The sequence below is a fragment of the Diplodia corticola genome (genome assembly GCF_001883845.1).
Source record: "Diplodia corticola strain CBS 112549 chromosome Unknown scaffold93, whole genome shotgun sequence".
Lineage (NCBI taxonomy): Eukaryota > Fungi > Ascomycota > Dothideomycetes > Botryosphaeriales > Botryosphaeriaceae > Diplodia > Diplodia corticola.
In genome coordinates, this window is record NW_017971572.1 from 14,606 (window position 1) to 41,240 (window position 26,635).

General features: G+C 57.5%; 5 protein-coding genes across 5 annotated transcripts; 3 read left to right on the plus strand and 2 right to left on the minus strand.

Annotated features, from left to right (window-relative positions):
* Window positions 1–6,854: 6,854 nt before the first annotated feature.
* On the plus strand, window positions 6,855–9,429 carry BKCO1_930008 (fungal specific transcription; the record flags this gene model as incomplete). The annotated part of the gene is made up of 4 exons (XM_020279976.1): window positions 6,855–7,008; window positions 7,063–7,207; window positions 7,270–8,402; window positions 8,453–9,429. 4 exons carry the CDS (start codon window positions 6,855–6,857, stop codon window positions 9,427–9,429), a joined length of 2,409 nt encoding a protein of 802 aa, XP_020125370.1.
* Window positions 9,430–14,625: 5,196 nt separating this feature from the next.
* BKCO1_930009 (major facilitator superfamily transporter) lies at window positions 14,626–16,273 on the plus strand (the record flags this gene model as incomplete). The annotated part of the gene is made up of 3 exons (XM_020279977.1): window positions 14,626–14,871; window positions 14,926–15,238; window positions 15,291–16,273. 3 exons carry the CDS (start codon window positions 14,626–14,628, stop codon window positions 16,271–16,273), a joined length of 1,542 nt encoding a protein of 513 aa, XP_020125371.1.
* Window positions 16,274–18,446: 2,173 nt separating this feature from the next.
* On the plus strand, window positions 18,447–19,364 carry BKCO1_9300010 (short chain dehydrogenase; the record flags this gene model as incomplete). Its single annotated transcript, XM_020279956.1, has 1 exon — window positions 18,447–19,364. One exon carries the CDS (start codon window positions 18,447–18,449, stop codon window positions 19,362–19,364), a length of 918 nt encoding a protein of 305 aa, XP_020125355.1.
* A 222-nt stretch (window positions 19,365–19,586) lies between these two features.
* Window positions 19,587–21,457, minus strand: BKCO1_9300011 (3-phytase a precursor; the record flags this gene model as incomplete). The annotated part of the gene is made up of 5 exons (XM_020279957.1): window positions 19,587–20,338; window positions 20,389–20,481; window positions 20,535–20,797; window positions 20,849–21,257; window positions 21,310–21,457. 5 exons carry the CDS (start codon window positions 21,455–21,457, stop codon window positions 19,587–19,589), a joined length of 1,665 nt encoding a protein of 554 aa, XP_020125356.1.
* Window positions 21,458–23,610: 2,153 nt separating this feature from the next.
* On the minus strand, window positions 23,611–26,145 carry BKCO1_9300012 (endothelin-converting enzyme; the record flags this gene model as incomplete). Its single annotated transcript, XM_020279958.1, has 5 exons — window positions 23,611–24,431; window positions 24,483–24,993; window positions 25,051–25,287; window positions 25,339–25,910; window positions 25,959–26,145. The coding sequence occupies 5 exons, from the start codon at window positions 26,143–26,145 to the stop codon at window positions 23,611–23,613; spliced, it is 2,328 nt and encodes a 775-aa protein (XP_020125357.1).
* Window positions 26,146–26,635: the final 490 nt, after the last annotated feature.

The window sequence follows — 26,635 nt, forward strand, 5'->3', positions numbered from 1 at the left end:
TAGTCGAGGGTCCAGCACGGCAGTCGAGCGCAATAGCCGTGGTGGCCGAGGTCATTGCCAGGTCCAATTTCCCATTTCCCCAGACGCTGAGACGCTGCGCCAAACCTTCCCCACATTATCTGCCGGCGCAGCCCAACAAGTGCCGGCCGCGAGCCACCCACTGAGCTTGAAATACCTCCCGCCCACTGGCAACTCTCCCGCACCCAGCCGTCACTCGACTTGCACTCGACGAGAATGAGCCAGCAGCTGCAGCCATCCGCTGCCGGACCCGCGCACCCGCACTGCAGCAACATCGCACACAATGGCGGCCTCCTCATCTATCTGAAGCTGATCTACACCGCCGCCACCAGATTCGCACGCTCTGAGACTCGGTGCGACGCTTTCTGCGATACCTCATTGGCTTTCATCCATCCCGACGCAAAATGCATAGCATCATCTACTGCCGAAGCCTCGGGCCAGCTGCCTGCGAATCCGGCCATCTGTACGCAGCAGCATCGGTGAAACACAACAACTCGTGTTGGAAAATAGCGGTGTCAATGGCCACTTGGCCTTCATGAGTGACAGCGCTGTAAGCACTGTTCTTCCCGTGCACCTCACCGCAAGCCTGGTCTGCGCATATAGGGTGTAATGTGAAAGCACTATAGGAGTCACGGCTATGCGGCAGCCAAGAGGTAAAAGTAGAGCGCGGTAGAAAGCAAGGGAGTCCATTGCATCATGTCTCTTAGCCTTCTTACTCAAGAAGATCGAATACAGGACAACTCCACGCTTGTCAGACTCGAACGTCTTGCCTTCTGATCCCATGCTTCGTGGCAGGAAAGCGTGCGAGTCGAGCTTCTCCTAGTGCTGACAAATCATTCTATAGCTGACGGCCTTATCCAAGCCTTTAAAGAGAAAGTAATGCGCGTGCGAGCCCGTTCTAAAAAAAAAAAAAAAAAACCGAGAACCGGGAAAAGAAGAAAGAAATCGACAGGGTTTCCACATCCCCGCAACACCACAACCAAAAAAACCTCACCAAACACCAATCCAACGGCGACAGTGACAACAACAACAACGGCGCCAGACCAACGCCCGCACCCACTAGCCCACCGCCCACATCGCACATCCCCCGCACACTACATAGGTAGTGCGGTCACGACAGCGTGCGGTTGACGCCTCAGCTCCGGTCTCGACTTTCATCTCCCCTCTCTCAAGCCGAGCTACCAACGGCTAAACTCTCCTCCCGCTCCCCTCCCTCTCCACCCACAAACAACCGCCTCCGCCAGGATTTGCTGTGGGCCCAATTTTTTTTTTCTCCCCCCCTCCCCCTCCCCGACGCCGCGCTGTCCCGTTTCTGCATCGGCCGATCCGGGCCGCCAAAGTCTAGAACGAACCCGCGGCCCCTGGTGCTAACCGAACGGCCCGAACGGATGACGGGGGGCGGCGCGGGCGAAAGCGGGCTGGCCGGCCTGACCGGTCCAGAACGCAGCAAGGGACGGCAGAAAGAGATGGATCAAGAACCTGAGAGAAGAACAGATGTCACGGGTTCACCCATGCCTCCGTTCCCGCGCCCGCCTGGGTCTGAAGAGAACGCAAAAGAGGGGTAGAAACGGGTGCTGATCATGGTAGAGGCTAGAACATTGTGGAGCTTTTGTGGTGCTGGTTGTGGATCTTAGTGCTGGGCGCCTTGCGTGATATGATGGACAAAGAGGATTCTGGTCTCTCATCATCTCTCAACATGTGGTACGAGGCTGATGATTCCTCCTCACGATATGCTTCAGCGCCTCACGCGCGGAGAGAAAAGTCCGGTGCGGATTAGCGCTGTGGTGCCCCGCTGTTGGAACCGGCTGCCGTTGCGGCTTGCATAAGGTGGTTGATGAGAGATGACCTCTTTTGTTGCAATTGTGCGTAGAAGGAATATGCGCATAACTTTAGAGCGTTGGTTGTTGTAAGTTTATTGTGCAGTCTTTCTTCTTTCCATAGCTTAGCGGAGAAGCAGAATAACATAAAGATGCCATTCGCTTTCCCGGTGCTGTCTTTGACCAGCATTTTTGTCTTTCGCTGGCTGGAAACACTATAGAGCGAAGCAAGGACACGTCTTACGATGAAGACGACTCCTCTCGTTCACTAGTTTTATCATTTCGGCTAAGCACTGGAATGTGATGCATGACCTCCGTTGAGTTGATGCGACGGTAGAGTTGTTTAATGATAAGATTGATAGATCAAACTATACCCCATAACAAAGCGATTGTAGAGTTCGCACGGAATTTCTAAACGAACGCAATGGTGAATAGATGTTAGCAATGCCCTTCCTTGACAATCGATTGTCGCGCTGCGAGTCTCGCCAGATGTTGTGCAATATTACTTGCGCTGCCAGAAGAGACTGGTCAAATCTGTCGAAATGTTGACCTCACGCGCCGTTATTGCCTTTATCGTCGTCTCCATACCCATGGAATTTTTCGCAGATTCTTGCGCACCTTCTTTGCTACGCTCTGTTGCAAAAGAATCGTCTTGTCGTGATCTTCGCACGGCGAATAGGAATCCCATTTTCTGCCGAGAAAGTCCAACGCCAACTCATCCGCCACCTACATCATCTCTTACAATTACATCAACAACTGTGCATTATCAAAAGTATGGGACAGAGCTGTGACGTTTGCCTCAGCTCACTTCTGAGTCGCGTGAATGACGCGTTTCCGCGTGTCAACTTACCAATCGTCGTCTTCAGGAGGAGAAGAAAGGACGATCCTGTCGCTCAGTTGACTCAAGTGGGAGGCATTTTAGTTCTTTCTCAAGTCGACTCGAGGTAGAAGACGATCGCTATTTTTCAGAGGCCTCGAGTCGAGACCGTACCCCTCTGGGGTGGCTGGTGAAAAAGGTTGAAAACTGGGAATGACGTAGCGACATCACGACTCAGAAGGTGGGGGTGCGGGTGCGGGATGTCCTGACTCTTGTTGATTTTGAAGCGTAACGAGAGGGGACTCCGGTACGCTCCGTTAGCTGCCGCCGCCAGCGCTGAAGCACTACAGTCAGGAGATTGTTGTCGATTATGATGCAAGCCTGGACTGCCTGATGCCATGTTCACCGGCTATTTCAGGGTCTGCTTCTCCGCACATGTCAGTGTGCATACGAAGATCTGCAGCGGACACGCAATGGGACAAGCTGCCGAGCCCCACAGGTTCTGATGTTCCAGTCTCACAACCTTGTCGTAATACGGGTGGTTGGGTGCCAGCGATCCGTAATGCCAGGGCTGCCTTGTGCGGCATGTGAGACCGATCGGAAGCGCGCGTCATGGCTTGTCCATTCCTTCCGGTGTCAAGGGAATCCATGGATCCCTGAGTCGATAAGTAATCGTCGAGTTTGGACCGATATTATTGCAGGAAGCTGTGCCGAAATGGCGTGGGGCGAATATCACAAACTTTCTTGTGACACGAGTCGAACAGCATTCCAGGACTCCAGATAGAAGGTGTGCTTCGCATAGCTGCATGATATCCAAATAATAGGTGATCCATCTCTCAAGCGAAAACAACCCCAGTGTGCGGATATGACTCGTAAGCGCGCCGTAGGTAGCTCCGCAACCGCGCGGCAGCGTACCAGTTAGCGAGCCTGTCCACGGTGTAGTGCATCGCTTCACGGGAACTAGGGCCGAGGCGGCAGGGACGCATCCTTCGACAATCTTGATCGGAGAGCGTGCAAGTGTGCCGAATGGGAAAGTGTGTAGCGACAGTTCGGTGTTGCGACTCATGAAGTTCGCCGCCGGGGTCCATGATGTAGCGGCAAGTCCTTTAATCCAACCTAGTCTGAGCTGCTGCGCAGGCCGAAGCCAGTCGGCATGGAGACTGCTGCCTTCATCGAGACGGGAGTGCGATGGCATCGCGACGTCGTGACTGGGTGCCGCAAGTCACACTACCCTTCCGCACCGGGCAATTCGAGACGCCGTTCGCAGTCGAGGCAAGCCGGCTCGCCAAAACGAGACCCATGCGGCAAGCCGGGAGATCGGTGACCGGTGTGGTTCCGGGACCCTTCCCCAAAAAGGAGTTCCCGGACCAACAATGGATGCGTCGTGACGCAATGAGATCGTGAATCGCAACGAGACCAAATCGCTTCGCAGCTGACAGGCGGCATTTCCGGAGTTAAACCCTATTCACACCTCAGGGGATTTTGACACATTGGTGTCGGATCCTGCACGCGCTCGAGTCAATAAGCTGCATTTCCACCCCGAAATCTTAGGCAAACGGAACTCAACCGTCGGATAACGTCTCCGATCGATTCAGGCGTCGTGATCCGTTCGGTATGGAGGCAGTAGTGCCTATCAGGAGATGTTGTGAGATCGTTGAAAATTCGAATGTCGCCCACGACTCGCGGGCGGGTGCCTGGGGGTTCTAATACTCGTCGGACCAAGAAAAAATCCACTGTCCACCGATGGGTCCGCCGGTGACGTCTTTTGCCGCTTCCTCACCCACGAGTGGCTGGCTATAACGCCCGATGGGCCACAGATGTCATCCCGTCTTTGAACGAATGGAAGGCGTGTCGATCGTCTGATCACGCCTATCCCGCCCCCGCCGCGAGCAAACGGCGCGCCAAGTGTTTTCTCACAGACAACGAGTCAGTGCTTCAGCCAACCACGGGCCGCACCGAGGAGTACAAAGGTACACCGGACAGTCGGTACGTAACCGGCCACGGAAGAAGAGATCCTGCGCGCTTTCCCACTCCTGGTTGTCCATGAGTAGTGCTTCGGAGGGTGTCAGAAAAATGCGACGAGATTTTTTTCGGCCGAAGGGCAGGGCGGCGGGAGAGGCGCCTGTAGAGGAACGCACAGAGCAAGCATTGACGGCCGTGCTGGTCTCCATAGTGGAGTCTTCCAACGGCCGCTTATACTACGGGAGCGGAGGAATATTCAGGACCAGCAATATTTTGTTCACTGCGGCGTCAGTCTTGCAGCAGGGGCTGTCATCGCACGTAGCTGCGGGTCTGTGCGAATCACGCCCGTTTTAGGCAACGAGTCGCATCTCGATGGGGACCGTAGAGTGCAATTTCTCCGGCAGCGGCCAACGTCATCAGCCACGAGATGCTTTCCACCAGTAACGCACGAAGAGCGGCGGAGCACGGTGCGGTATTTTTGTGTCTCAGCTTGCCTCGTGTGCTGAGGGTCAGCTCGTTTGGCTCGTTGTCCGCCACTTCCGCGGAGCAGCAGTCCCTTTGCGCTGATTCAGCCCGAGACAGGCCCATACGGTGTCCGAGGTGTGTTAGTCGAGGTGGCCAGGAGCCCACGGGCAGCGGGCGTGTCTCCGACGCGGACATGCCGGTGAGTGGCAGATCGACTGCAGGGGCGTCGGTTCAAACCGAGTTTCGGCGGGGATCATTGTCTGCGCTTCCCGCGCGGGCTCGCTTCTCGTCGATGTGCCAGCCCTACCGCGTGGATTTCCAATGGCGGCAAGGGCTTCCGGAAGAAAGTTCGGTGTCGTTGCCACAACGTATGCATAACTAAGGAGAATTAAAGTTCGCGTTTGTTGGCGTCTGGGGTGCCACGCGCCCACGGACGGGGTCGCCGTTGCTCAGTCCCCTGGAGTGGGCGTCAGCGTGCGGCCAGCGTGCGGCCAGCGTGCGGCTCGTATGCAGGCCACGAGGAGGCGAATTGTGAAAATTGTGCGTCTGGCGCCGTTTCCCCTGGTCCGGCGCACACGCGGCAGATGGGGAATGACGGCCAGCCCGCGATGGTGCCGTGGCCGCTGCTGATGGAGGGGTGGTTCAACACCACAGATTGGCGGGTCTACATCGGCGAGATCTCGCACCACTCCCTCCACGTGTGCCGTGCGCCACGGTATGCATGCGTGCTTGCGCTCTTCGGTCCTGGTGCCGTCGCCACCACGTGTGGCAGCGCAGCCAAGGGGCACTTCACATGCTTCTAGAAAGCCAAATCGACAAGGGAAACGTTTGCCCAGAACCGTGGTTGCAGGCTGCAGCAGCGGTTGGCGATCGTCGCCAGAGGTGCGCGCGTGGGCACCCTGTCGCGGCAGGGTTCCGGAGATCAGTGCCGGCCGGCGAGCTTCTGGGGCAGCTTGTTTCAGGGTTCTCGTCGCGGCGGGCGCTTGGGCTAGCCGGGCGCTCGGCGGCGGAAATGGGTTGACGGAGATGGCGCACGGCGGTTCTGGCGCTGGGCGGGTGCTGGGCGGGTGCTGGCTGCGCGCAGGATCTGGGAGAGAGCAGCCGGCGGGGCACGTGGGGTTGGAGCCACGCACACGCAATTGGAGACAATATAGAGAGCCTCTGCGGTGGTGCGCAAACGGACCGAATGGGGGTGCAGCGCAGAGCCTCGACGCGAGGCGTGGGCGAGGATGCGGGCGTGGCGGCTCCTTCGCCTGCAGCGGCATCAGCTCGCGCAGCACCGAGCTGAGGCGCGGCTGAGGCAGGGCAGCAGGGTATGGGCCGGGGGCTGGGGGAGTCTGGGTCGAGATGTGCGGCTGCGTGAACCTGGCGCGGGTGGTGTCGCCGTCGCGTGCGGTCCCTGTCGCTGGCTGGCAGGCGGTGTGGCGCGCTCGGCGTCCCTTTCGGCCGCGTGCTTGGAAGACGCAAGCGCAGGGAGTCCTCCAAACTAACGACGACCACCGCGAAGGCATCTCGCGCCTCTGACCTTGATATTAAAGAAGCGCCGAGCGCTCGCCTCCCTCCTTCTGCTGCCTTCTCCACCATCCCCACATGTTTGCACGCTGAACGCAACCTGCGCCCAACGCTCAGCACCTCGCTCTCTCCTCCACCAGCCAAACCACCGCGCCAACGTGACTCGTCCCGACGCGCCTGTGGGGCCTCGCCCGTAGCACCACCGCGCGGAGCCTTCCCCGTCACGCACGACTTCGCCCTCCATCGTGGGCCGTGCCTCTATCATGAAGCGCAGCTTCACCCAAATGACCGACCTGCCCGCCGGCTCGTCGCCGCACCCGCAGGAGCGGCCCCATGCGCCGCACCCGCCGCAGTCGCAACCCCTCTCCGCCTCGACGCCCGACCACACGCCCAAGATCTCGCGCAAGATCCGAGCCTGTAAGTGCGCCGCCGCCCCCCCTCTGACCCTCGCATGCTGAGACGCCCCTGCAGGCAAGGAGTGCCAGAGCCGCAAGGTCAAGTGCGACATCGCCGAGGGCAGCAATGGCGGCAGCAACCCGTGTGCGCGCTGCCGCCGCCTCGGCCTCAAGTGCGTCATCAACAAGAGCTTGCAGACGCTGCTCGATGACGAGAACGAGTACGCCCACCCCCCCCCAGCGGACCCGCCCCCGCACCAATGCGCTAACCATCGCTCCCCAGATGGAAGAGGTCCATGGAGATCAAGTACGAGCAGCTCCAGCACGCCGTCTCCGACCTGCTCCACCGCAACAACCTGCCCAGCCTCGAGTCCCTGTCCAGCTCCCAGTCCAGGAACGACTCTGCCTCGCCCGCCCTGGCCAAGGTGACTCCCCAGACCAACGCCGCCAACAGCCAGCCCTCTTCTGGCCCCACCCCTCCCCACTCAGAGTACCAATCACCCCGGACCCGCAGCGTCCCCGGCATGGCCATGACCAGAGACAACTCACCCGAACCGCCAGGCAAAGAGGAGCCCGACGAGGGCGCCATGACATCCGGCCCCATGGCCTCGCTTTTCGAGGTCACCAAGCTCAAGAACCTCCGCAGCAGCAATTCTGAGCGCCTCGACGGCTCAAGACGCAACCATACCGCCACCGACATCATTGCCCAGGGCAAGATCTCCGAAGCCCAGGCCGAGGAGTTCTTCGCCCGCTTCAATGCCTCGCTGAACCAGTACATCTGGGGCGGCGTCGCCATGGTCCACGACAACCTGCAGTCCGTCAGGGAGTCTTCTCCGCTCCTCCTCACCGCCATCCTCTCCGTCACTGCTCTGCATGTCCCCGATGCCGATCAGATCCTCGACGTCTGCTACAACGAGTTCCTCGCCCTCGTCTCCGAGTCCATGTTCGAGAGGCACCACTCTCTGGACGATGTCCGCGCCCTCTGCATTGGCGCTTTCTATCTTTCCGAGGTGAGCTGGAAGCTCTCTGGCCACGCCGTGCGCATGGCCACGGAGATGCACCTGCATACTGCCTACTCCAAGGCCATCATGGGCTCTATGGATGCCATTGAGCGTGCTCGCCTGTGGTACCTGCTCTACGTGTGCGACCACCACTTCTCCTTGGCCTACAACAGGCCGCCGGTCATCCATGAAGACGAGTCGGTCTCTGATCACGAGAGATTCCTTTCCCTTCCGACCGTCACCAACGCCGATCTCCGCCTCCAGTCTCAGGTGGGCGTCTTCAAGATCCTTAGCAGGGTCTTCAACAAGTTCGGCCATGACAGCGACAGGCCAATCACCATGGACGATCTTCCAGCCATCAGGTCTTTTAACGCCAGTCTCGACGAGTGGAAGAACACCTGGGAATCGCGTCTGGGTAAGTCTGGTTCGCACGACTCGCTAAAACCAAGCTAACAGCTTCGGCAGCCCCCAACCCGTATATCGATACATACCCTGCCAAAGGCTGCACGCTCCACCTGAGCTTCGCCAAGCTGCAGCTCAATGCCATCTGCCTTCGTGGTGTCTCTACCCTCAGCCTCACGGATCCTCGCCGCGAGTTCATCAACATGGCGGTCGAGAATGCCACGACGTGCCTCAGCTTCGTGCTGGACGAGCCGGACATCCGCAAAGCCATTGTCGGTGTTCCGCTGTACCTTTCTACCACCATCACCTTCTCGACCGTGTTCCTCATGAAGGTGCACAGCAACTGGCGGTCAGCACAGCTGAACACCAACTTTGGTTTGATTGTCGACCTCGTGCAGCGCGTCATCAAGCTCCTTAGTGACGCTAAGGCGGGCGATCGCCACGTCTCTACGCACACTGCCCGTGGGCTTGCTCACATGCTCAAGAAGTTCAGGGATCGCGAAGCGCGCGTCATGCACGCTCACGCCAAGCGCAACCCCTCAATCAACACTACCATCAGCAACGGCAGCATCAACACTCCGCAGGCGATGTCGCCCGTCGACGCAACCATGGTCTGGCCGCCGCCCTCATCTCACCCATCGGAGATTCCAATGTCGTGGGCGGGCAGCAGCCTCGACTGGTTCGGACCTGACGAGCAGTACCTCCCGGCGGGCGTGTTTGACGCCGTTGCTTCTTCTCTCCCCGTGGTTGGCTGGCCATTGAACAGCCCCCCATCGAGCGAGAGCTTCAATTCGACGCCGCGCATGCCACCAGTCAGCAACCCTGCGACCAGCTGGCCGATGAGCAGTTCCAACGCCACGTATCTGGCGGGCATCCCAAGCTGGACTACGGATGATGGCAGCGTGCGCAGCGCAGTCGCAACGCCGGTGCAGCAGGCCAGGTGCGCGGCGAGCGTAACGTCGGCGGTGAGTGCGACAGGCACACCGGTCAGCAGCTGGCTTGCAGACAACCCGAACCAGCCGGCCTGGGTGGAAGACTAGGGGAGCCGCGTTTAGTAGATGGCATATTTGGGCGGCGTTGTTTGGATGCATTGCTTTGCTGGCGTTGTTCGGAGGGGGCCACGAGGATCACGACGGCTATCACGATGAAAAGTTGCATGTGCATGGGCCCGGGGGCGACCGGGCGGGGTGTTCTTCCTTCGGCGTTGCTACGATGTTTCTTCGATGTTTCTTTTTCCACTTAGGCTGGGAATCACGACTCATGTTCACTTTGGGGATGACGTATCGGCTCGGTAAGGGTTGGGATTGGAGAGAAACACAAGATCTGCATATAGAGAGCGGGAACGGTATTTCGCATTAGCAAATTAGCGGTTTTCTGATGATCGACGCGCGTGTGCCGCAGCGGTGTGATTGGGTGAGGCCGAAAGCCGCTTTCTGGAATGAGAGCTGCCCTGCGCCGCAGACCGGGGTTGATTGCCACAGCCCATGGCATTTCTGCAGTCCAGGAAGATTTGCCAGTTTGACATGCATCTTGCAGATTTGCACACCGCATTTTTGGATCTCGAGTCGAAGCGTGGTGGCTCGCGTCTGTAGCAACACTGAGTGAGACATGGATAACTGCAGCTGACGTCCAGGTTCGTGGGCTCGTCTCTCGTCGCGTGGTGGTTAGCCGCCGTCAAACCTTCTTCGTCCCTTAGGGTCCGCTGTCCTTCCTTCCCCACCCACGCTGCCGCTAGCTTGTGTAGGTAGTCTACTACCTACCCCTCTTCTCCCTCCTTCCATTCTTCCCTTCCTTCCCGCCCCCATCCAAAGGAATCCCCCGCTTTCTCCCGCGCCTTCCCTTCCCCCTCCCTCCCCTTCACCCGTCGCGACCCGCTGAGGCCCCTCCGACGTCGCAGCGTTTAGCTCGCGTATTTGCCCCCACGCCAGAAGAGGCGAAGATAGGCGCTACGAGGGAGATACCTCGCCTGCATCAACAATGCCTGTCTTTGCCATGTGCTAGAAGCTAAATTCTCCCCTCCCATGCTGCGCGTCAGAGAACACGTTATCTCTCGTCGTGTGGCTGTGTTTTTCCTTCCTTCCTTCCTTCTTCCTTCCTTCCTTGCCGCGGATCATCATCGGCTCGGGAAAATAAAAAAAATAAAGATGTCGCCAACCCTGGCTGGCTCATAACCGTCCGCGGCGCTTCGCTTCATGCATGATGTGGTGGCATCTACCTACATACACAATCTATTCTGCCCCTTGCTCCCTCCCCCCCGCGCCCACCCCTGCATTCGCATCTGGAGGCGCTATCCACGTGCACACACACCTCCGGGGGTGGTGCCATTTTCTTCGCCCCACCCACAACGCCCGCCACGGCGCTGCCGCCGTCCGCCGGTCAAGGCGCCCCAATGCACGTCTGTTCGTTAGTGGGAAAAAGGCGTGGACGACGTTGCATGGACATGTGCCACTGAGGTACGTAGTGACAGACAGTGAGAGGTGCGACTGAAGAAAGGGCCCCGATTTTCTTTTGGTGGAAGACCATCAAGGTCCAAGGGGAGCTCCTCGCACGGTTGGTGCTTTCTGAGTGCTTTTTGGATATGTCAAATGATACCTATTGTCTACCTTTCCTCCTCGTCCGCCACTATGGATAGGTAGGTACGTATACATGTACATCTCAACACGTAACCCCCCTGCGCGCGTAATCATTCAGCCTGGGGGCACAGCGCCCACGCAGCCACGCCAGAGGGACAACGCATGGGATGCGAACCGGTCCCCGTTGGTCTATCGTTGTGGCCGCCGCCCGTCCGTCCCTTGATGTGTTGCTGCCTTGGCAGCAAGTAGTAAATAATAACCTGGAAATGCACAATAATGAACTACTACTACCGAGGGTCTCGGCATCATCAGCCGCGTCTGTTTTTGGTTCAAAGGAAATCATCGTCATACAAACCTGACGTGCTTTTTTCGTTGGAAAAAAGGAGGAAGAAAAGCAACGAAACGAAACCAACACCGGTTTCGTGTCTCTCTTTGAATCATCGATGATTTCGCTATCTCATCTCGATGAACAGACTAGAACCAGGCCCTTGCAGCAAGGGTAGATGGGCAAGTCAAGCCTTCGAGGCGCGCGCCACACGCCCGCCGTAGGATCTGACGGACGGACGACTGCGCAGGACGCTTTACTAAAACCTGTTATCTCAGACAGCCGCTCCTACGCATCACCACCTATCACAGCGTGTGAGAGGGGAGGAAGGAACCGCCGTTTGTCGTTTTCTTTTTCCATCTTGCTTCTAGCCGCCTTCTAGCTTCCCCCCTCCCTGATAAACCCCTTCTCCACTTTCGACGATCCTCTATCTTTTCCACCCCCCGCTTTCGCGTGATGGAACGAGCCGTTCGTGCCCTTGGCGCGATTTAGCAAGATCGTAGTTCCTTTTCTGGCGTGCGGCGGGCCCGTTTAATCCCGTCCCGCTCGAGCCTTGGCCTCGTGACGAATATAGCAAAAGCGTAGTCCAAGAATAAAAACAGGGAACTGGACTCGAGGAGGTCGCGCTAAACGAGGTAGTGTACGCGGATGTAAGATGGATCTGACGATACGATTGTGAGATTGATGTGACAGGGGAGATTAGACAGAGTAGTAGTGGGAACTTAGGAAGAACGGAGATCGATGCCAACAACGCTTCGAGATGGAGGTAAGATATCGACTAATCACTACGTAGTTTTAGCCCCGGCCGCGGCGGCCCAAGCTTTCGTTCCCCTTCCCTCAAGCTAAGAAAAGCGCTTGGCCTAGGGAGGGAGGAGGACGAGAGGGAAGAAGTGGACCCGTTATCGTTGTCTAGTCGACTATCGCAAAGCAGAAAAAAGGTAAACGCCACGGTGCGCGAGCATGCCTCAGACGTCACGGGTGGCTCGTTCCTGCGCCAGTGCGGCGTATCTGACGTCGGAGAGAAGGGGAAACGGGGAAATATTGTGAAAGCCACGAAGAGAATGCTGGGTGAGATTGGGTTTGCGGCGGCAATACTAAACAGCTGCAGAAATGGCTGGCTGGGCCGGCTGGTTGTGGACTGGCGGGAGCAGCAAGGCGCAGCGCCTCAGCTCCCTCTTCCGTATTGGCTTTTGGTTTCTTTTTTTTTTTTGCTTGCACTTTTCTTGGGGCGCTAGAAGCTTCGGTGCAGCACCGTTGGCCGTGTTGAGCGTGTCCCCTGGTTTGATCATCGTCACTCTGTGTGTCACAAGGACATGCGGGAGGGAAAAGAGGGGAAAGTGTGTGCTGCAGTGTGTGTCATATCAGCATGGTACATACAAACGTAGGGCTGACAATGGGGTCGGCCGAAAGGACGCGTGGATTCCAGTGGTATCAGTGCGGAGGGAAGTAGTTGTGTGGCTCTCACTAGGTAGAGATTGGCGCAGATTTTGGCGGCTGGCGCTTGCGCACGATTATCTGTCATTAGCGATAGACGGGTTCTGGAAAGACGGACGAAGAGTTTAGGCGGAAGTGGACGACGGCATGGTCTGCAGGACTAAGGCAAGCAATCAGCCGGATCGGTAAGGGAAAGCCACGCGGATTGCCATCAGCTCGTGGCAAAGGTTAAAGTCAGATTCTGCAGCGGATGTGGTTCGGGTATGGGCCGCACGGTACTTTGTTCTAGAAAAACGGGAGAAAGCAGGGCAGGGTTTGGGATTGGCCGGATCATCAATGATGATGAGGCCCCGAGTGTGCGCCGTGCCGTGTCCTTTGCAGCATCCCATGCTGACGTGCTCAGCTAATGGAACGGCATTCCGCATGCGTGCTGCCCTGGGCGTTCCGTGCCGTGCCTGGCCTGCTGATGCGCGGTGGCTGCAGACGCTGGACGTGGCGGTTTCAGCTTGTCATGGTGCGCCAGCGATGAGCGCAGCGGATGAGGGTTGTGATTTGATGCTCGGCATTGGCTCGGCCGCTCTCACAGCAGAGCAGGTCAGACGAGCCAGACGAGCCGGCACAGAGACCCTGGCGACACGTCGGATGCGGGGTGCTGGTGCTGTCATCGCTTCAGGCTGTCGGCCTGCTCGTGCCGGCGGCCGGCCGGCCACGCTGCCCGCCCGGCACTGCCGCCAGCGCGCGAGCGTGGTTAACGATTCCCGCGCACCCTGGCCGTCGCTCGCGGGACCGGCCTCATGCACGAGATCGACGCCAGAATCTGGACCAACAAGCAGAGGCGTGGAGGCAGCAGCGGAAATCGCGGTCGACAACGCGCATGCGCAGAAGGGCGGGAGAACAGGCGAAGAACAGGCGAAGAACAACTGCCATTCTGGGGGCCGGGTGCGGCAGGCTGTGGCAGGCTGCTGTGGCAAGCTGCGGCGCGCGGATAAGCTTCGATCAGGAAGCTTCGCGCAGCCAGCCTCGCGCACGCCCAACACCACCAGCTACAGCGCGAGCGCCCGCCTTTTGACTGCCGCCCTCGCTGCCTTCGCCAGCTCGTCATCGCGGTCACGTTCGCCTCAGAGACTTGCTGATTCTCCACAGCGGACGGCCTTGTTTCGCGCAGCTGGTCAGACCCACCGCTATCTCCGGCCACTCGGCCTGCCCACGGGGAAAGCACGGGGAAATCGCTGGGGCGCGGGGATGCCGACACACACTCGTCTCGCTATTCTGCCCTGCCTCCACCCACACCTCGCTTCTCCGCCCGCCCGCCCGCCCGCTATCAGCATGCTGCGACACTGCTGCAGACCGCCAGATGTTGTTGCACACCCTGCCGCCGCCTTCCGTGCTGCAATGGGCCACCGCCCGCCCGTCGGCAATTCCATCTCGTCGCCATTGGCCCGCCGGCCCGCCAGACACCGACTGGTCGAGAAGCACAGGCTGCCCGGTTGCCGCAATCGGCCTTTGGCCTTCTCCCGGCCACCCAGAGCCGCATCAACCGCCCCACCGTGACAGCATACACGGACGAACACCCACCTTTTGCGCCCGTGGGGTGACATCCTCCAGCTGCTGAACACCGCGGATCCACAGCGGCTCCCACAACCGGTACTCGCGGTCTCCAATCACCGCCCGACCTTCCCCGTGGGGCACTCGGAGTCCTGGCTCAACCCAGCTAAGCTCAATGTTGGAGCGTTGAGGTTACCTCGATGGGTGGAGAACACCCATTGATTGCTGCCATGCATATAGATCTGCTCTGCTCCCGCCGCGTCCGATGCCTCCTCACTTTCGTCCCCTTCGCCCTCCCCGCCGTCTGTGCACCTCAGCTTCGCCGCCCTAGGTAGTCATTCTATCGTGCAGTCTTCAACATGGGCCGATCCGACACGGCGTCGGTCCGTGCGAGCGTGGACAAAGCCGAGAACCTGCACGCCGAACAGCTCGAGATGCCCGACCCCGTGAAGCCGGGCCATGTCGACGAGGAGCTCGAGGAGGCTCTGCGCAACTATGTGCCCGGCTCCGCTGAGGAGAAGAAGCTCTTGCGCAAGATCGACTTGCGCTTGATGCCTATTCTTTGGATCATGTACATTCTCAACTACGTCGATCGCACCAATATCGTGAGCTCCCACCCCGTTCACCTTCTCCCACTCTCCACCCTGACAACATGCCAGGGAAATGCCAAGATCGCCGGCATGGAAGACGACCTGAACCTCGATGACCAGAAGTACGCTTGGGTCTTGTCCATCTTCTTCTTCGGCTACCTCCTTTGCGAGGTTCCCTCCAACATGATCCTCAGTCGGTCGCGGCCCTCGCTGTTTCTGCCCGGCATCATGATTGTCTGGGGCGCCCTGAGCGCCGCCATGTCCGCTGCCCAGACCTACGGAGCCATGCTTGCCTTCCGCTTCGTTGTCGGATGCATCGAGTCGGGCTTCTTTCCTGGTGTCTTATACCTGCTGAGCTGTTGGTATACCAGCGGCGAGCTTGGTAACTCCTCCCCAGCATCCCATCGACCACCAGTCCTCTAACCGTCAACCAGGCAAGCGCTTCACCATCTTCTACACGGCCGCCACCCTCTCCGGCGCCGTCGGAGGTCTCATCTCCGGCGGCATCACCGACGGCCTGCACAACGCCCACGGCATCTCGGGCTGGCGCTGGCTCTTCATCGTCGAGGGCGTCTGCACCGTCGGCGTCGCCTTCTGCGCCATGTTCATCCTGCTCGACTACCCGGCCACGTCGCCCGCCCTCAGCCTCGAGGAGAAGCAGCTCGCCACCGTCCGCCTCATCGCCGACACGCGCTCGCGCGAAGCCGAGACCAGCACCGCAGGCGCGAAGCTCACCCACATGCAAGCCTTCACCGCCGCCGTCGTCGACTACCGCACGTGGTACTTTCTCGTCCTGCTCATGCTCAACGTCGGCTCCGGCACCATCTCGTACTTCATCCCGACCCTGACCAAGACGCTCGGCTACGACGGCGTCACCGCCCAGTACATGACGGTCCCCATCTACGTCGTCGCCGCGCTCGTCGCCAACTGCGCCGCCGTCGCCGCCGACCGCGTGCAGCGCCGCAGCGGCGGCGCCAACGGCGCCCGCGCCCCCTTCGTCGCCGCTTTCCTCGCCCTCGGCTGCGCCTGCGCCGTCGTCTGCGCCGCCGTCACCCACCACGTCGTGCGCTACGTCATGACGTGCTTCGTCGCCGCCGGCATCTGGACCGCCCTGCCGCTGGCCCTCGCGTGGATCTCAAACACGATCAACGCCCCGCCCGAGAAGAGGGCCATCGTCCTCGCGTTGGTGAATGCGTGTGGCAATCTGTCGAGCGTGTATGGTAGCAGGATCTGGCCGGATAGGGACGCGCCGGATTATCGGATGGGGTGGGGTGTCACGGCGGGTTTCCTGGGGGCGGCGACGGTCATGGTGGTGATCAGTCCGGTGGTGTTTAGGATTCCGTTCAAGGAGTTGCGGGTGGCGAGGAGCGAGGAGAGTGGGGAAGCGAGGGTGGAGGACGCCGGGGAGGAAAGGTAGAGTGGTGAGAGTGATGGGGGGCCAAAGTGAGATCTCATGTTGTAGTGGCTGATTTGTTGTTTGGATGGACGAGAGGGGGGATGCAGTTATTTGAAGTATGATATGATGATTCAATATGATCCCGATTTGAAACAATGCGCTTGCGGTTCCGGAAAAGTGGAATGACTTCAGCGTTATGAATAGAAGAAAGCAAGGAATCCCCGAGGGACAACTGATGGAGATCTACCAGAGTAGGTAAGTACCGAACCGAGCCTCACACTCAACCTATCTATCGAGAAAATTTGACCCAGACTAGTTCCACACGAGATATTGTCTATCGTCTCGATATCCATGACGTGTAGGGTGGCTATTTGCCAATTGAGTTCGGCTTCCTTGCCAGCTTCTGGAGGAAAATGAGGACCTTCGTCATAATAAAACAGTGCGTTGCCATCATGTCCCGTACTCGTAATACCAAGCAACTTACTGACCGCCACTTGATCTTGCCAAACAACCGAGTCCGGAATTGTACGGGGGTTCAGCCCATCAGACCCAGGAAACCCCTTGAGATCGTCACGGCTATCAACAAATTGGGGGCTTGTATATTCACCGAGAGTGCAAGAAATTCAATGCACACCTTCTCCTCACTCTAAATTGTAGACGAAATCAAAGCATTTAGTATTCTCCGACGCGGCTATATATATTCTGCAGCAGTAGCCAGCTCATCTGTGGGCTCACCCTAAGACGGTAGACTTACCCAGCCGCGGATAAGCGACTTACCGTGAGCCGACTACTGTTGAGCGATGCATGGAGAAAGGCTCAAAATAAATACGAAATACACTGTACGATTACGATTGACATAGCGGGCAACAGTGACGGGTTACCAAGTTGGCTGATTCTCAACAGTTACATGGAATAGCGTGCACGAAGCCAGGAATGTACCAATTTGCGAGCTGAGTTATGTCGACATATTCCTCCGCAGTGAAAGGCGTCTTTTAAATCTCATCCTTAGTATTCTGAACACCAACAGATGTCCAAATAGCCTCCACTCGCCTAAACGGCCACTCCCGCAAAACTCATGCAGGGCAAACGGACATCACATCCCTTTTCCCTCGGGATCCTCCCGTCACTTCCGCCAATCCTCATTCCACCACGTGGCTGGAAGGACGAGAGCATCGGGATCTTCATTCCGTCTTCGCTTTTCATTGCCCGCGGATAAATATCCGCAGAAGATGCTCCGGGGATCGTCGGGAATAAGATATGCGGCCAGTGGCATTGCACATCCGCTCTCCACCCCGTCTTCGGTGGACTCGAATATAATCCAGCGGGTTGGATCGAGCTGGGAGGGCCATTTTCTTCGTTTCCAGTATCTCTGGCGGACGCGTGCTTTGGCTGGGATGCCTGGAAGCTGGATATGATACCCGAGGCTCGGAGCTGGCTGGGTGGAGCTCGGCTGAACAGGTGACTTAAGATGTATCGCGAAAGTTACATTTCAAAAGATTAAATAAATTAAAAAGAAACACAGCTGTCAAGACGCACATGCTGTTTCTCGTGATGTCGAGGAGCAGTGTCCCCGGTCGGTAACCGAGCGACGGCTGGCCCGAGCTGCAGAACACCACGCCCGCGCCATATCCACCCGAACGACAGCAGACACGGAAACACCGCCACAGCAGCAGCTCGCGCCCACGGCACCAGCGCGGCATCTCGGAAAGCAGCAAGATTCTGGAACCCGTCCACGACGCCAGAATAGAGGCCACGAAGGGCGTTTTGGGTCGGGCCGAGCGGGATGCTAGGGCACGGGTGGGTCCCGCACAACCCAGACACTGACCGCTCTTGCCCAGGCCGCAGCCGCCCATTGGCCCAGGAGGCTGCGCGGACAGACCGCCTTTGAAGTTCCCCCGCAGAGACCCGCATGAGCTTCCAGCTGGCAAGAAACGTCAACCCGCTCTCACACTGCCACGACGGCGGCGGCGCCTCAGCCGCAGAGCAGGTGGTGGGCTCAGGAGGAGCTCGGAGCTTGAGCTTGAGACGGTCCCTTTCTCATAAAAACCCCAAGCTCCGAGTCTTCCTGTTCCCTCTTTCCCTCCCCTTCTTCCCTCGCCATTCACCTCCACACTTCCAATCCCTCGTACCTACCCGTTCTACCTACCTACCTTCCTCTCTCCCACCACCACCACCCACCCACCCCACCGCAACCATGCCCACCCTCCTCCAAGACAAAGTCGTCCTCGTCACCGGCGGCGCCGGCGGCCTGGGCCGCGCCATCGTCAAAGCGTGCTCGGACAACAAAGCCAAAGTCGTCATCTGCGACGTCAACGAAGAGCGCGTCAAGGAGACGGAAAACGACTTCGAAAAGCTCTGGCACGTGGGCCCGCTCGACAAGCTCTCGACCGCCGTCACGGACGTCTCCAACGAGACGGGCGCCGCCGCCGCGGTGGAGCACTGCATCCGCCGCTTCGGGCGGCTGGACGTGCTCGTCAACTGCGCCGGCATCATGGACGGCTACGACCCGGTCGACAGCGTCGACGCCGACCTGTGGGCGCGCGTGCTCGCCGTCAACCTCACCGGCCCCGCGCTGATGAGCAAGCACGCGGTGCGCCACTTCCTCGCCCGCGACGCCAAGGCGCAGCGGGGGTGCAGCATCGTCAACGTGGGCGCCGCGGCCGCCGCGCGCGGCGCCGCCGCAGGTATGTCGTCCGTCGCCCCCGTCCTGGCTGCCGCGGTCGGCGGCGTCGGCCCCGCCGGCGCGCAGGCCCTGTACCAGAACGTCGATCCCGAGACGAGAGCTCACATGCTGTTTACCAAAGGCGCGGCGTACACGGCGGCGAAGCACGGGCTCGTCGGCCTGACCAAGAACACGGCGGCGGCGTATGCGAAGCGCGGCATCCGCTGCAACGCGGTGCTGCCCGGCACCATGGACACGAACCTCGTGACCAGCGTGCCCGCCGACTTCAACGAGGAGGGCCAGCAGGTGGCGGCGAGCTTGCAGACCATCTTGCCCGGGCACGTGGATGTGGATAAGTTGGCCAGGACGATTGTGCATTTGGCGAGTGACAATGCCGAGGGCATCAACGGCGCCATTATTGCTGCGGATAATGGATGGACTGCGTTCTAAGGGAAGACAAAAAAAAAAGCTCGGAAGTCCTCTTTTGTACTATAAGGGAATGGGGATATGGATAAACGGCAAAGCGGCGCAAGAATGAACTGTTTCAAAATGTAACGTGAGTTGCATAGATTCACTAAAAGATGTATCTTGCTTGCCTTGGCGGTTGGTAACCCTCCGTTTAGCACATGCGCACACACACACACACGCAGCCAGCACCCGACGACTTGCCCCTCAAAGCAGCTCTCTCTCCTCACTCGGCTTCGCAACCGGCACGCCATCCGTCACCGTCCCATACGGCACCGGTGGATAATCCCCCCAACAACTCCACTCATACTCCGCCTCCGCCAGCTTCGTCTTTTGCACCTCCATAAACGTCTCCAGCTCGCACCACCCATCGTCTCTCCGCTCGCACTCGGCAAAACTCGCATGCAACGGGACGGTGCGCTGGTTCAGGACGAAGTGGATATACTTGGTAGGGCCGCCGGTGCTGTTGTACGCATCGGAACCGCCACGCTCGGGCAGGACAGGATGCGGGGCCTGAATGACCTCGATGTCCAACCTCGCGGCGAACGGCTCCATGTGCGAGACGATCAGCTCGCGATCCGCCTTGTACCCATCCGCCGGCATGAACCCGGCGAACTGCTTCAGGCCGAAAGCGGTGAGGATGGACATGATGTTCGTGTCGTGGCTGAAGTCGAGATTGAGGGGTTGGTCGAGGGGGAAGGTTGTGGTACTGTTATCGAGGGTGACGTTGACCTGGGCGGTCGGGGTGTCGATGAGGTGGTGGTTGAGCCGCGCGAGGATCTCGGAGACGTAGCCGATGCCGACGGCGCGGCCGGTGGGGGATTGGTAGCCGTAGCCGCCGGCGAATTGGAGGTCGATGCTGTATTCGAAGCCGAGCCATTCGTCGTAGGTGAAGAGGCTGCAGAAGTGCGAGAAACCGAGGGCGACGGTCTCGTAGGAGCAGAGGGCCTGGGCGTAGTCTGGTGGGGTGTCGTTAGTTTTGAGTTCCCGTTGAGATGAATGTGCTTACATGAATCTGAGATGGTCCAGTCGAGACCGTCGATGTTGTCTTGAATTCTTTCGGTGGCGTTGGCAAGGTAAATGGCGGCCCACTCGGTTGATGCTATTGTTGGTCAGCAACAAGAATATCGAAAGCGCGTAGACTATGTCCTGTACCGTTTGTGCCACCTTTGTTGACGGCGGCATTGGAGTTGTTGCATTGGTAATAGCCAGCAAGAGTGTTGTTGAAATTCTGTTCCTCGATGATCAACTCCAATGTAGCATTTTGGGTCCATCCCAGGCCAAAGAATCCCGACAAAAAGTACTCGGCAGATTCAACCATGCGGTTCTGAGTCGTGGAACGGGCGATGATCTTGCTACCGTTGTTGGGGTACAAGTGGCCGTAGTTGTAATAGTGGGTAGTACCAGAGTCGAACAAGCTTCGGAAATTCAGCCGATTTTCCACAAAATGAACGGAATTCTAAACTTACTGCTGTTTCCCAACGGGAACCAAGATCTCAGCACCCAGCTTGTTGGTCCAGCCATTCAGGAAGGCCAGGTCGCCGGTCGCATTGAAGGTACCCGACGCATTGACAAGCTTCTCGGCTAGGGTGATTGAGCCGTCGGTTGAAGTGGGATACCTCTCTCCATGCCTGTGCAGCATGTGCAGCTGGGTAATGTTTGTGCCGGACGGGAGAGGATACTCGTCAATGCCGAAGCCGTCCGGATTAGGAGTGTAGGGGGTCAGGTGCCCCATGAGCTGGAAAATGTTCTTCTTCGCCGTGTTTCCAGGGATAGGCTGCTGTGTCTCAAGCGGTTGAGGTGCGATGTAAGAGACACCTGAGAATGGAGCAGCGTTGGTGGCGCCGAGGAAGGGAGCCTCGCCGGTAGCAGTAGGGCCTTGAGGAGTAAGTCAACTGGCCTCGCTCTTCGGCATTGCAGATGTATCTACCTTCATATTGGTGTAGTGTCGTTTGAAAGTAGTCGGGGACGCTGGTAGGCGACGAGGACGTGGCAGCAGGCTGGCGGAGCTCGATAACAGCAGCTTCAGCGCAGAGGCCGGCTGCGAGGAGAGCGAGGGCAAAGTACTTGGCTGTCATGGTTGCTTCGCCGAGCGAGACAGATGTAAGCGGGCAGGCAAGTGAGTGAGTAGAGCCGCAGGTTTTGTAGCTCTTCCCCCGCGGACTTTTTGGGAGGTAACGTCATTGGCGCAGTCGGCCGGCAGCTAGGATTGCCGACCCAATGTTTAACAGCAGGGGTATAAATGCGCGTCGTATACAGGGTACAACCTATGTCTGTGCCGCATCCGCACATCCGCGCATCCGCATTTCGCAGGCCTCGTGTTCCGCGAATCCGATGCAGTTTGTAGGTGTCACGTCTCCAGAGGAACGGAAGCGTCAAGCAGACTCGACTTGGAGACGATGCATCCCATTGCAGCGATCGGGAAGGCAAAACGTTGCGGTGAGGAGACGGCGAAAACGAGCAGTTGCGGGGAAGCTGGATTAATGGGGAGGCAAGAGAAAGTCAAGCTTCGGTAAGCTTCACTCGGCCCTAAACCACGGACACCGACGCAGCTCGTTAGTCGTTGCCGACACTTCCGCTATATCGCGCTACATTTGCGGCAACATCATTACTTCTCCCCACTTTCCCCTTCCGCTCGACCCGGACACCTTGATGGCTCACAAGGCACAACGCACGCTCTGTGTTCCCATGGAAAACTCTGATCTCCGTACATTATTGCGGAGCAGGACTCAACACCATTGGCAACATCTAAGCCGCGGATGCCGTTGAATCCCCAGTCGATTAATATCAGGCACTGAGGCTTTCCTTCTACGTCATCACCGCCTAAGCTCGCGGCTACTCTTTCCTGCATCACCATCCAACCTTTGGAGGGTCTTTGCTATGCAAGATGACTCACAGTACGCAGGCGGTGAACGAGGAGCATTCTGTAGGTTCGCTGTCTCATGTGAGCGGCTTGCTGGTCGGACAAAACCTACTTCGCAGCTTAGCTGGGTGCTGATCGGAACAAACCTACCGAGCGATTATGCTTTTACGGGTTAGTACTAGTTTCTGGACAACCCCTACACTTTTCCTCGCCAAACCATCGTCCGACTGCCTGTACTTCCAACTTGCCGAATCGTTGTTTTTTTTCCCCCTCAAGCCTGACTCTGGTCCAGGTCATCGCCTTAATTAAACCCGTTTTGGAACATTTATGCCCATCATCCCGGCAGCATCGCACAGCGGTACGTTAGCAAGGCTGTACCCGTGTTCCACATGCAGTAAATCGTACCAACGAAGCAGCCATTTGCGGCGCCACGAGGTTACACTTCAAAAAAAAAAAAAATAAGTGTTGCGTCACCGCCTGTAGAGCCGCCCACAGACCCTTAGACTCAAATGAAAAGGCATCCCACTGTCCCCTTCTGCAACCGTCCATTCGCTGAATCGTGCGTCTACCCTCCCCGATTGGAAGAGCCACCTCCGCTCACTTCCAACGCCGACGGCCCGCCAAAACCATGCGCTGAGAACTCCGATGCACCGCCCCCGCCCGGAGGCGAAACGGGGTCGAAAGGTTCCGGGCATGCGACAGGTTGTTCGCAATGCAGATTATCCCGCGACGCGCTATAAATCCCATCATGCTCCCGCTGCCTCTCCCAAAGCAAGTCCTGCACTTACCATCGCCTCCGCCTCCTCATAGGCGAACACCATGACAGTAGCGAAATCCACGCCGCAGGACAAATCTGCAAGGCTCCCTTTCTTCCAAGCTTCGCCGAAACCTCCAAGGAAACATCAGCGGACGCCTTCGAGTGCAAGACGCTGACTGCTCCACCAACGAAGAAGCCATCCACGGTCACCATACCGTCCAGGCGGGGAGGAGCGGGAGGGAGATGAAGTCGGCGGCAGGAATTGGTGAGGTAAGAGATGAGTATGTGTGGCGGGTATCGGTGAACTGCATGCTTCAGGCAGGATACGTACGCGCGATGGATGAGACGAGGAGTTGGCTTTGGTCATCGATGAAAGAAGAGGGAAATGGGTGGAAATAAACCAGGGAAAATCACCATCTGGGCACAGAGAACACTGTTCACTACCGCCGCGGAGGATGAAGAGAGCAAGTTTATCATTGTGTCTAGGCATGTCCTGAACTTCTTTAGGATAAAGTGAGCAGCGACGAGGAAACAGTGCGCCAAGTGACTACCCGGAGGTCATAAAAATAGTCGACAGGTGCTCGAAACAACAAATCCGACCCACAACCGTACTAGAATGCTTTACAAGTCGGCTCTTTAACCGTACAGTTGAATGCCTCCTTGAAAGGTCTCGAGTTCGCCAGCGTGCCAATGGTCCGGAAATGCATCGCGCTGTGCTCGTCTGTCTTGATGCTAGCGGTAAGCGCTTTGTCGGTTTCCTTGCTGCACAACGCTGTTGCGAAAGAAACAAAGAAGAGGCGTTCCGGCGAAGAGACTTGCTGGGGCAGGTCTGGCAATAGCTGGTTTGGCGTCTCGGCCTGACGCTTCGCCCACGCGGCGTACGCGATCGAGATGCCGCCGGCGTCGGCAATGTTCTCGTCAACCGTGAGAGTACCATTGATGTGGATTCCATCTACCGGCACGTACTTGGAGTACTGGTCGACGAAACATTTCGTGACGTTGTTGTAATTGGCACGCGTCGTGTTGTCCCACCATGCCTTATCTGCGCCATTCTCATCATATCGGCCATCAAATGCTCCGTGCGTCATCTCGTGGCCGACAATCCAGCCAAAGCTGCCGTAGGAGATGTAATCTGGGAGCTCTCTGTCGAATAACGGTCTTTGCAGCATAATAGCAGGAACATAGATCTCATTGCCAAGCGGCAAGTAATATGCAAATTGAATGGGCTCGGCGTCGAACCACTCGTCTCTGTCTCTGGGCATAGTGAGCTGGCTCCAACCGTTTTTGATGTCGAATGCAGTGAAGTTGAGGCCGTTTTCGAAATATTTGTCTTTGCTAATTTCGAGAAAGTTATAGCGGTTCTTCACTTGCACTGGATTCAGAACGTTTGGTGAGACCGTCGGGTAGCCGAACTTCTTCTTGATGTTTGCAACTGCGTGATATCAGCTCACGTCCCTTGCAGCACTGAGGCTTGCTAACTTACTTTTCTGCTTGGCTCTTGTCTTTACCTGATCCGTCATCCATGAAGACGTATCAAATATCTGCATGTAGGTAGCCTGGACATCATCGACGATTCTTTGCGCAAACTTCGTGTCTTCGAGAGGAAGCTGAGACTGAGCCCAGAATGAGCTCTCGATCAACGGCAAGTTTGATGCAACCTCGTTCACGCAGTGCCTCCATCTCTCCACCGTGTAGTTGTCCGGTCTGGAGGCAAGTTGATTCTTGAGAAGCCGAAGTGGAGCGTTGAAGTCATTGTGCAGCTTATCCGCCCAAAATTGAATAACCTGCCACTGGAAGAAAGCGTTCAAGACCTCGGAAGAAGTATCTTCTAGGATCGTTTCCAGTTGTGAGAAGTATTCGGGCACGGGTACGTTCACTGTGTTCATTTTGGCGGTTGCATCAGGTGGGGCGAGTGCAAAAAGGAGCCTTGCTGGTGAAATCGAGATGCCAGGGATGATGACTTCGACCTCACCAAAAGACTTGGGATTGTAGCGCTAAGTAGGCTAGTGTTAGTAGAGGCATTTGTACATGGTCTTGTGAAAGCAACTCACAATGGGATCCGTCCCCTGGAAAGCTTGCCAGATATTTGCCTCAAGCTTATAGATCTGGAAAATAAAGCTGCTGTTTGCCTCCAGAGTCCCGGCCACATTGAGAATTTCGAACATTTCAGACATGGTCTTGAGGTACTTAACCATAGAGCTTCCGGTGTTGTGATGCTTCTTCGACAAAGATCCGAGTCTAGGCGGGCCGAGTCTAATGGAGACGGTGTCAGGGTTTGCCGCATCGGGCTACAGAGATTAGCTGATATAGCCAGGCCAAGGGTGTCAGTATTGACTTACCCACACGTCGGGAGTAAGCAAAGGGAAGACGCCTATGTTGGCAAGGTAGATCAATGCGTTGGTCAAGTCACGATGGCCAGAAAGTGGATTCTGAACAACAGCGGGAAGTTTGTCCAGTAATTTTTTCATGGGCTTGACGCCAGCCTTCTTGATAGCATCCTCATTCATGCAGGCGTTGTAGGCGGTCAGCATCTTCTCAAAATTGTCGTGGTTCGCATCAGAAGTGGCACCGATGAACGGGGAGTAGTCGGCGTAACCACGTTCGATAATGCCGCGCGCAGTGGCTTGAGCCTCCTGGGACAACGAGCCCAGGACACTAAGATGGCCATCGTCCGGGACAGATGCGTGTTTGGATTCCCAGCCACCACAGACATACTGAGCGAAGTCGGTGCAGGGGTCGATGTTTGTGTAGTTGGGTGCCAGATTTTCCTTGATGACGTTTGCGAAGTCCATGCAGGCTTGGGTGTTGCACGAGCCTGGACTCTGACGCCTTTGAAGCTGCTGATGTTTGTGGTTGAGGGCGGGCTGGCACTGGGTGGCAATGTGGTGCTGAGCATGATGGAAACGGGATACTGGTGTGGGATTAGAACAAGAAACGAAATGGGGCCGGGGACACTGACCACACAGTGTCCAGGCTGCGAGATAGAGAATAACAAGGCATGGGACAATGCCAAGAAGACGTCTCCTGTGAGCCTTGGTGGCAGCGGCTGAGCGACGCTGATGATGGGCGAGGAGCTTCTCGTCTGCGATGTCCTCGTCGGGCATTTGATTTTCTGAGAAGCCCTCGAGCTCGATTTCGGACGTCATGGTGGAGGTGTTCAATAGAAAATATGGTGCTGCAGACGGGACTGTAAGAATGCAGGCTGGAGCCTCGTGTTGGTTGAGAAGACTTGGAGCAGCCGGAGCAGACGAGCTGAAGGCTGTTCGCCATGGCTTGTTTGGAGGAAGGCTCGTTCCTGCTGCTGGCGAGCGAGGAAGGTAGTCGCCTGTTGCACCTGAACGTTCGACCCATTCCGAGCCCAAGCCTCACCATGACGGAAGCCTCTATGGCGGGCATCGTTGCCGGCCCACGCTCGGCAAAGAAGCAGCGGCCCAGGCCAAAAGCCAGATCAACATGATCTACCCGAGACAGACTTTGAGCTGGCTGCGACTGGCCATTACTTTTGCAGAGAATGCCCACGACAGATCGTGAGGCTCACTCGAAGTTTGCGGCCTACTACCATTGAGCTGAGGTGTTGCATCATCTCGCCGGGAGCAATGTGCTAGGTTTACTTGATGAGAAGATATGTGGATGCTG